Source organism: Achroia grisella, unplaced genomic scaffold (genome assembly GCF_030625045.1).
Source record: "Achroia grisella isolate CSIRO2021 unplaced genomic scaffold, CSIRO_AGI_Agris_v1 utg660, whole genome shotgun sequence".
NCBI lineage: Eukaryota > Metazoa > Arthropoda > Insecta > Lepidoptera > Pyralidae > Achroia > Achroia grisella.
The window spans coordinates 1,887,091-1,897,180 of record NW_026712984.1 but is presented as its reverse complement, the minus strand read 5'-3'; the positions used below and the strand labels follow the sequence as shown (position 1 = coordinate 1,897,180).

At 33.1% G+C, this 10,090-nt stretch overlaps 1 protein-coding gene across 1 annotated transcript; it reads left to right on the top strand.

Moving 5' to 3' along the window:
- The first annotated feature begins 1,154 nt into the window (after positions 1 to 1,154).
- Positions 1,155 to 9,858, top strand: LOC131849663 (lipase 3-like). The gene is made up of 3 exons (XM_059199775.1): positions 1,155 to 1,195; positions 1,620 to 1,687; positions 8,639 to 9,858. The coding sequence occupies exons 1-3, from the start codon at positions 1,155 to 1,157 to the stop codon at positions 9,856 to 9,858; spliced, it is 1,329 nt and encodes a 442-aa protein (XP_059055758.1).
- Positions 9,859 to 10,090: the final 232 nt, after the last annotated feature.

Below are 10,090 nucleotides of genomic sequence, written 5' to 3'. Positions count from 1 at the left end.
TACTAAATATGAATATATAATTTCATAAAAATCTCCATCGCTAGCAATATATCAAATCAGGTTGACCTCCCCACCGTTCCCCTGGAAACCATCGCGATGATGAATTTGTTACAATGTGCTAACTGACCTGACCTCACCTATCACTCTCTATTTCTATGCTCACCCTATCATCCTCCACTAGACCATGAAGTTGACGGCCTTCATTTAGCTTATATTTCAAATATTGTTTTCAAATAATATTTTTAACGTGACAATTTCTATAATTATTTGCCAAATGATTGATTAAAACTAAGCACTTTCTATTAAATATGTACCACACCTTTAATCACAAATAAAATGATTGAGTGATTGAATTTTTACAGAATATGTAACTAAATGTAGGTCACAACATCTAGACTACAATCTTATAAAAATATCCCGAAATACCAAATCTTTTCTTACTAATTTTATATGCCGTCTACTATACTTAATTAATTTATAATAAAATAATAGATGGGGCGTCATAAAAAGCCTGTGTATGTAATATTTTTGTCGTTTCATTATCGTCAATAGAACAGTAATTCATAATAATAAATTAAAACATATTAATTTAAACAAGTAAGTAATTAAATTTTCGTCCGCATGGACGAAGTCTATCATCGTACCAAATTTCATTGAAATCCATTTAATAATTTTTGTGTGAAAGTTTAACAAACATCCCATATACTATATTATTTACTGTTACATATATAATATAGTAGGATTGAAAATAATGAAAAAATGTTTCACCGTACACAAGCCATTCATTCATTCATAATTAAAGAACTACGCTCTTGTTGGTAGAGCTCTTGCCACTTTCCGCGATCTTCCATCATGCAGTATAATTGTTCATACGACACGACTCCCAGTTTGTCCTATTTTGTGCTTTTAATATTTGTTCAAATGGCTTATTTCATAAATAAGCCATCTGAACAAATATTATGTGGAGAATATATTGGCATATTTCGTTTCCTTTTTAGTGAATTACTATTCATCTCAAAAGTAGATAACATTGCTGGCAAAATGTAGTATCTTTGATGTGGTTTTCTTACATCAACGTATAAAGGTGTCTGTAACTCTGTAAAATGGCGTCATTTTACATGTATCTCTAGTCCCTGTTAAGCGCTAAGTACACGATGCAGTTGAGGATCGCAATCCGCCGCAGAAAGCGTTCAAAGTTCGTAATTTGTATTTTCAATTTCGCACCGAAGTTGGTATTTACAGATATTATGAAAATTCCTCTTACAGGTAGTGGATGTCTTAAAATTATTCTTGCATCTGTCTACAATTATAGAATAATTGTAGACAGATGTTTACCTCTTTGATATGACTGGCCACTCATGGTGTTTGCGCCTGTATACCTATTTTCCTCCACATCTATCTTTTTCGTTGGCAAGGAATCTGAAAAGGATGTTTGTCAGATATGTTTCGCTCGAACCCAATCGGCAAGACTAGGCTATCATACACGTAGTCGATCAGAGATCGTTGAATGGTGGCTATCATAGTTTTTCATCCGCATTATAATTAGTAGTTAGACATTATATAGACTGATTTCGTAAATTTGCATATAGACAATATTTATGTTTTGTGAAGTGTCATAGGGTGCTGGTGCAGCATTGTACAAGAACGAGAGGACGGCCGGCCCCTGGGAAGACATCGAGTAATCCAGGTATGTTGCCTTCTTTCATCCTAAAATCCAACTATTCTGTCCACTTTCCAGTTTCCATTTTCATTTGCGCATTTAGACACTACATGGTTTAGACCTATGTTTGGCATGTATGTTACATGCCAATAGGTCTTCATTGTTTTCATAACGGCCTCGGTGGTCTAGCGGTTTATACAAACTGTTTCTGTAATTATTATCAGATTATTAACTATTTATAACGTTAGTGTTGAAACATGACTGCCGTCCGTCCGCGAGATCTTACAAACTTCCGCAGGTCCACATTTTGTTCTTTGCCCATTTGTTACTACTATTAAAATAATGTATAAATCAATATATGTATCTTTCATTGATCATGAAATATTGTTACGTTGCTATGTACGTTGTATATAATTAAAATATAATTCAAAAGAAGACTAAGACTATAAAAAGGTGGAATAAGATATACCGCACAGTTTATAAGTTCAAAATTCGTTTCCAAAGTAAACCGAAGGTGCGGATCGCAGCGGAACGCGACTCGCGCGTGTGTACAGAGCGCTTTACACAACTATCGTCATACTTGAAAACATTAGGGTTTATTAATTATAGAATATCAACAAAGAGACACTCTATTATAGACAGTGACAAGCTCTGCTGAATGTTTGTTCAGCTTATTGAAATGAATTGTGTCTTATTTGTTCCTTATTGATATAGTCCATTATACTTTTAGTTTATATTTACTATTGCTGTAATATATATAGACTAGTGTATAGGTTTTTTCAGTATAGATTCTCTGTATATATGATAGAGTATGGACGTTAACTGTTAAGCAGACACTATCCAGAAGAATCGGATAGTGAGCAGACACTATGAAGAGGTAACCGAAGGATAAAGTTTATTGGCAATAAGCTTCAAAACCCTTTTACACATTATCTTAATCGTGTTTTGTACTATACAATATTATATTATAGTCATGGTCAATGACTATAATTATTATTAGGACGGACGTATCTAATGATAGGTAGGTGGTGTCATGTCAAGTGTTGTTATCCTAAGTGAATCCTAAAAGATGCATGAAGGAATTGAAGGAAGGAATATAAATTTCCTAAATACTCACCTCATCCACTTCCCTTAATTTTTCCTACAATCTTGTCTGTGATTACTTGTAACGTAATAGTAAAGTTAGGGGTATCTCTCAACGAAACCTTTTAGGAAGAGATATAATTTTCAATAATGGCAAATAGTGGCGCCATTGCCAGCAATATTTAAGCATCATCAGGATGATCTTGATGGATGGAGTTAATTCGTGGCCATTTCGCTCGATCGCATAACTGACTTGCTCATACCCCCTCACCCCCGCACACCACCTCCCTCTTACTCGAAATATGTTAACAAAAAAAGTAAATTAACAATGAGATTTCATACAATTTACACATGGCTATTTTTCGACTATATTTTTATAAAACAGATGGGTCCTTGAATGTTAATATTTTGTTATATTAATCACTTACCTATCATTTTATGTTACAATAAAACATCAGTAATGGGATAAACGCGTTTTTATTAATTTTGTTTTTACTAGTTTTAATAATAGCATTAGGCCTCAATTCAATAGCCCTCATGGCTATTGAAAACAGTTGGGCGCCGCTGACCTTTAAAGCTTCACCGAAACGAGCGCTAATGGCACTCCAAATCCATGGAAGGGCTTATGAAGCGGCTGAAGCTAACGGATACGACTTTAGTTTGACGGCACCGCTAGGGGTTAGAACCGGCTCAGGCCATAATTTCGATCCCCGTTTCAATTGGTCGGGGGATCGATCGGAGGGGCATCCGGAGGCACCGGTATGGAGCGCCCGGGCGCATTTAGTTTGCCGGTTCATTGCGCGTAATGGTAAGATCTTCGTCTTCGACAGCGAGGACGGTGTCGTGTGTGTTAGAAAGCGTGGTCGGGATGGAACGGGTGGACCCGTTTATTTATACGGGCAACAGCTGCCCCTTGCCGTCAGCTTGTCTGCCAATCCAGATACATAAAATATGTACTTATCACATCCAAAAAAGTGAAAGAAACAAGGAAATATCCTCATTTAAAATTCTTATATATTCTATATATTTTCTATATCTTATATATTCTATTCTGAAATAGCAAACAAGAGAATTGCGCCGTACACATAACTTCATTTTGTAACACCCGTAGTATGCAATTCCATAGGACTTAATTGAAAGGTATTATGTACTACTTTTATAACAAACAAATTTCATTTAATTACAAGGGCTCCGAACTCCGTAATTTCCTTACCATATGCTACATATATGTATAGATACCATCCAACCAAAAGCAAACTGCGGCTGCAAAGCATAAGCAGTAAGCGAACTTATTATACTATCACAAAGTTTGAGCAAACTAATCATTAATAAATTAATAATTTTTCATCCCTTAAGCTGTAGTAAATAATCTGAGAAGCATTAATGATGCACACATAATAGAAATGATAAAATGTATTATCATACATACTCAACAACAAGGATTCTTATTTATAAAAACAATGTCGTACAAACAACATGGAAGATACTAATAACAAATAGAGAAAAGTATATGACAGTAGATAGTGAATAAATAAATCTACAACAGACCTAAACACAATAAAACTAGATATAAATATGTAAATCAATAACTTACATAGTTAATGATTTATATATTTACACAAACGTTCCAGCAGAAGGACATGACACCAGAAGAAAATAAAAACTCAAGTGAAACGTTATAATAAATCATTTCAATAACCTAATATGAGCAGACTAATATTCATATCAAGGAGAGGGATCCGGATACTGCAGGAGAAATTTAAAAGTTATAAAATCAAACAAAAATATACCTAACAAATTATAAAAATTGAATTTGATTGTGATTTGTGAATGGGAGATACGTAGAAGTATTTCCAGAATCAAATGGAAATTAAACATGTCTTAAAATGGATTTCATTTACACAATTTTGATGAAAGATTGGAGAAAATTCTGAATATATTATTATTAATTAACGTACGGTTTGTTTAAATTTCTCTCTCCTCTGTTAACTTAAACTTACTTAGAAATATATATTCTCACTGATACTAGTAACGTTCCAATAGTTTTCAGTGGTAACTAGATTTTTCTAGTTATGACTTAAAATAAAATAAATATTTTGTATGCGACAAATATTGCTAAGGTAGAGTTAGCAAAATCGTCTGCATGCCCTGCCTCTCAGTCTCACCCATTTCAGCCGCCAAACTGTGTTGTATTGAATTATAAGATGTGTTTTGGTAGAAAGCTGAGACAAGTCAGTGAAATGACATGATTTGCAGGCACATCATAATCCTTCGCATCACGGCAGCGCATCATCACGGGCGTCGATTGCTATCAGGCCGGCCCTCATCATATTTGCCATTCCATATACATTTAAAAAACTGTTTAAAGCCGAAAACGTTAATCTACTTTCATATTTCCTTCTAGAATTACTTCCGTTGTTCTATTATAGATAGATATATATACTTCTGAACTTATATATACAGAATGTTCAATAATACGCTAATTTTATTATTAAGTATTCCTTCATTAATCGCTTCATAAGAGATTAAAATCTATATAAGATATTAAGTTATTATGAAATGTTTTATAGTAGAAAATAATGAAAATAGAGAGATGCTTATATAGACGTTTGTTATAGCAGAGCGCAGTGACAGAAGTGTTATAAAACAATTGTATATACAGAACATCATATTTTAAATATGGACAAAAGAATATATAAAAACTGCCAGTGACTCTCATTGTGGGTCTAACATTTATGGATGGCCTCGTTATCAAGAATATGTCATTATTATCATGTAAATGATCAAAGGTGAAAAGTTGATATGTGTGTGGGAGTGGGACATCCCTGTGCCCAAAGCAATATGTATATAAATAAAAAATAATAGGATTTCTGAATTTTTATTTAGTGTTATTTTAAGTGCAAACTCAAAGTCGGCCCCAATTTGAATCTGAAAGTACTTATACAGTTCCTTGTTTAGTTACTATACTTTGATCTTAGATAAAAGACCGGGAAGGGATATAGCGACAAATAGTTCTTGGACAAAATTACAAGGCGTTTCCATAATAATGGGTTGCTATTGCTGACGACTAAGTTGTTATACCTATACGTACCTTGTAAATTCACTAACATATCTCATTCTACAGACGGTACACAGCTCGCAAAATAGGCTATCTACTACTACACAAGAACTTAGTAGATTTCATAATGTAAACCTTTGATATATAATGCTATACTATGTACAACAAATAATTGTAATAATTGTAAATAAACTGACTTTAAAAATAAAATTCAATTGAGTTTCTTGCTAGTTCTTAATTGGATCTATATACCGAACTGGACGGTAGGGAAAAAATTAAAATTAGAATCTAAAAATTTCACGTTCATAAGCGGCAAAAATGTCCTACATGAATAAATGACTTTTGAATTTGAAAATACTACTGGTCCATCCTGATTTTGCAGGACAGTCTTTGTGACAGAAAGTATATAAATCTCTCTCTAATATAAATCAATTATTTAAATATAAATAAATGAATATTATCTCTGAAGTAAAATAAAAATAAATAAAAGTAACAGGTAGAAGAAAACTGCCACTTTGGTTTAGGTATACTGCTTACATCCAGTTGCTCATATAACATACCACACTATATACATTTATGTATTCATAATTCCTAATATGTCACAGTTAAATTCAATATTTGTACCAATTTCATATTTGTACCCAATACTCAACTAATTTTATTTTACACAATCTAAAGTTAAAATTATTTCAGAATTTATTTATAATATATATTTTAGGTAATGAAAGCGAAATCAATTCAAATTTCCAGATTTAAATTCGCCATATTTCCCTTGAGGAAAACGATAAGCAATACATAAGTCCCTGCTTCATTTGATTAAGAGCGTTGATTACCGAGTAGTCTGCTGTATTGTGAAATTTAAATCACGCAATTTTCAATATTTATAAATAATGGAATAGTAAGTACCCAGACGATTAATCATAAGTCAATCTAAACTTACAGAGCCTAGATGTTAATGAGGTAGAGTTTGTACAAGGGTATATCTGTTTTAACTATTTTAGCTTTCTTTGAGTACTATGTTCTACTCAATGTTTAATCAGCGACATAATGCAGAGAAATTATAGGATACGGAGTTGTAACATCGTAATTCTCCAGAATGACAAAGCATGAGTGATGACATGGGCATATCACATAGATAAGTGAAGATCATTAAGCTCATGCATGTCGATGATTACCACAAACATCAGATGAACTGTCAGATTGTTTTTCTTTCCCGTTTCATAAAAGAAACTGCTCCTATTTTGAAAAACATAATATCTAAAAAATAACACGATCCTATTTTGAAAAATACGAAATATCTAAAAAATAGCACACAAAAATTTTGATGTGTATATATAAAAAAATAAATATTCAAATGATTAAAAACCTCCCAAATATAGTATTTAGTATATATTATAACTATATTTTAACTTATGATATCATTTACGTGATGTCTATTGATTAAAATATCATGTAGCATATTTTAATATCTTTAGTATTATATTTTTTTAATACACGTTTAACATTTTCCAGGTTTATATAACTTTGTAACATTTATTCTGTATATTTTTTTTATTATGTGTGTGTGTGTACAATAAAGAATAAATAAACTTTGTAAGCCCCAATATACACCAATAGGAGGATGTGAATATCTCTGTCTGTCTGTCCTATTTTGACAATGAACTAATTATGCCCAGCAGATTGAATTTTATTCAGATTAAAAAATATTGTTTAATAATTGAGACCCGTATGTTTAACTACTGAGAGTATAATGTATCAACCTAAGAACACAACAAAAGCACTTTAAACTGCTGAACTTATTGATCTTAGATGTCACCACGCTTTTTCATTTACAATAATTGTCGCTGTTGACATCTCCAGAAAGTCATAAGAACCCAACTCCCCTAGATTGATGTGGTAATTGTAGGCCGATGACCTCATATTGGTAACAGATTCGTGCCCACCGATGGGATTTCTATGGGCTGTTATGGATTAATCAAAACATCTAGATAAAAATTACTTTTCATAGAAAGTTAATACACAAAACATAAGTATATTAATTATTTCCGCACATCCGTCTTATGGTCATGTTTTTAATGAAATTGTACCCGCCTGAGCTTACCAGATACGGTGGACGACATCAATAAGGGATATATCGGATGAGCTAACTGACCTGACTTGAGGGTCGTAAGTCAATTATTCTATCATGGGGAATTAACGACAATGGTTTTCAAGGAATAACGCGTGAGGTAAACCTGCAATAGTCCTTTGATACCAATGGGGCCAATGCCCAACTATGTCAATTAATTTAGGTCTAAAATTATCAGTTGCTATGTTTTATCATTTATATAAAAACAGTGAAAAAGGAGATACGGACATCCTTCGGAATGGCAACATACAAGTGTGACATGATAATGTGATGGCCATAGTGCTGTTGATGTATATAGGCGACGGTTACCACTTTCCGTCAGGAGAGCATGATTGCTAAAACAATTACATAAAAAAAAATAGTACGAGTAGAATACTCGTTCTCGCAAAAATTTTCAATAAAATCAATATTTCTTTCTCTGATAGAACACGTTAAAACCAAATACACACTTTAACTGTCACATTTTTTGCAATATAGTGACGCATTCTAAAATACAAACAGTCTGGTACAAAATGTTTTTAATGCTGCACACTCACTCACTTTTGTGATAACTATTGCCATTGTAGATCACTTTTATGTTTATTTATTTTACTATCTACAATGTTAACACATATTAATATATATATTTCATTTATATTAATTAATTTAATAAATCTAACAAGTTGTAAAGAATGTAGCATATTTGACAAAAACATTAACGAAATCCCAGAAGATGTAGGCAAAAAAATTGGTAAGCTGTTTGGATATTTAAAAGATTATGTTAGCTGTAATGAGAGTATAATTGAGAACTTATATGAAGAATTTAAAAAATCATCAGACTGCGAAGATAAAGATCTAAACATAACGCAATTACTAAAGAAGTACGGTTATCCTGTGGAACAACATGAGGTTACGACTAGTGATGGATACATCCTGACATTCTTCCGGATACCGAATGATGGACCTGTAGCTTTTTTGATGCACGGTACCCTCAGCAGTTCAGATGACTTTTTGACAATCGGTTCGAATAGCGGACTTGCTTACCTGTTAGCTGATGCCGGCTATGATGTCTGGTTGGGTAACGCCCGGGGCAACGTACATTCTCGACGTCATGTCAGCTTGTCACCATCATGCAAGGAGTTCTGGGCCTTCAGCTGGGATGAGATTGGTCGGTATGATTTGCCAGCAATGATCGACTATATTCTAGATAAAACTGGGGAAGAAAAGCTGATATACATAGGTCATTCCCAAGGCTCAACAACATTCTTCGTTCTTTGCTCGGAGTTACCTGAATATAATAAAAAAATAAGCGTCATGGTAGCATTCTCTGCTGTAGCATTTATTTTTGGAGTTCCTTTACTTGACATATTTTCACCAATTGTGAATCCATTGGAAACTGCACTCATAGATGCAATAGGTGCATATGAACTACTGCCAAGGAACAGATTTCTGCAATTTGTGTCAGATACACTCTGCCCTACACCTGCCTCTGCAACGTTGATATGCGGAAATATATTATTCCTCATGGCTGGCTCTGATTTCGCTCAAATAAATGCCACTGCAGCTCCAGTCATTTTTGGCCATTATCCTGCAGGATCTGCAACTAGACAAGGATTACATTATGGACAGCTATCTCTGTCAGGAAAATTTGCACAGTATGATCATGGCTTTGTAAAAAATTTTAAGAAATACGGCAGCCTAACACCTCCTGAATATCCTTTAGAGAAGATCACCGCGCCTGTGGTAATATTCTATTCGCTTTTTGATCGAGTGACACCTATTACGAGTGTAGCAAAGATAAAAAGTAAGCTTGCAAACGTAAGTAAAGTAATCAAAGTACCTTTCTTACAATTCAGTCATGCAGATTACTTGTTTGCCAGAGATGTCAAGAAACTTTTATATGACACTGTATTAGATATACTACCAGAGTACGTTGATAATAAGTGTTAATAATTTTTATCTGTATCTATTATTAATAATATTAATCACAATCACACTAATTTGTAATATTTATAATTATTGTAATTATATTATTATTGTTTCGTTTTTGTAAATAATATGCTCATTTATTGTTAAGCCGCAATCATGTATCTGCTTTTCTCCAAGGTTGAATGGTAGAGAATGGTATAGCATTAAGTCCATCTTTTAAACCTTATTTTAATAGTCAATAAAACAAATAAAT

Bases quoted from the DNA above. Each gene is read 5' to 3' on its own strand.
- LOC131849663 (XM_059199775.1), top strand. From the start codon at position 1,155: ATGCAGTTGAGGATCGCAATCCGCCGCAGAAAGCGTTCAAA. The intron at 1,196-1,619 runs GTTCGTAATTTG...GAAGTGTCATAG, and splicing joins CGCCGCAGAAAGCGTTCAAA to GGTGCTGGTGCAGCATTGTA. The intron at 1,688-8,638 runs GTATGTTGCCTT...ACGAAATCCCAG, and splicing joins GAAGACATCGAGTAATCCAG to AAGATGTAGGCAAAAAAATT.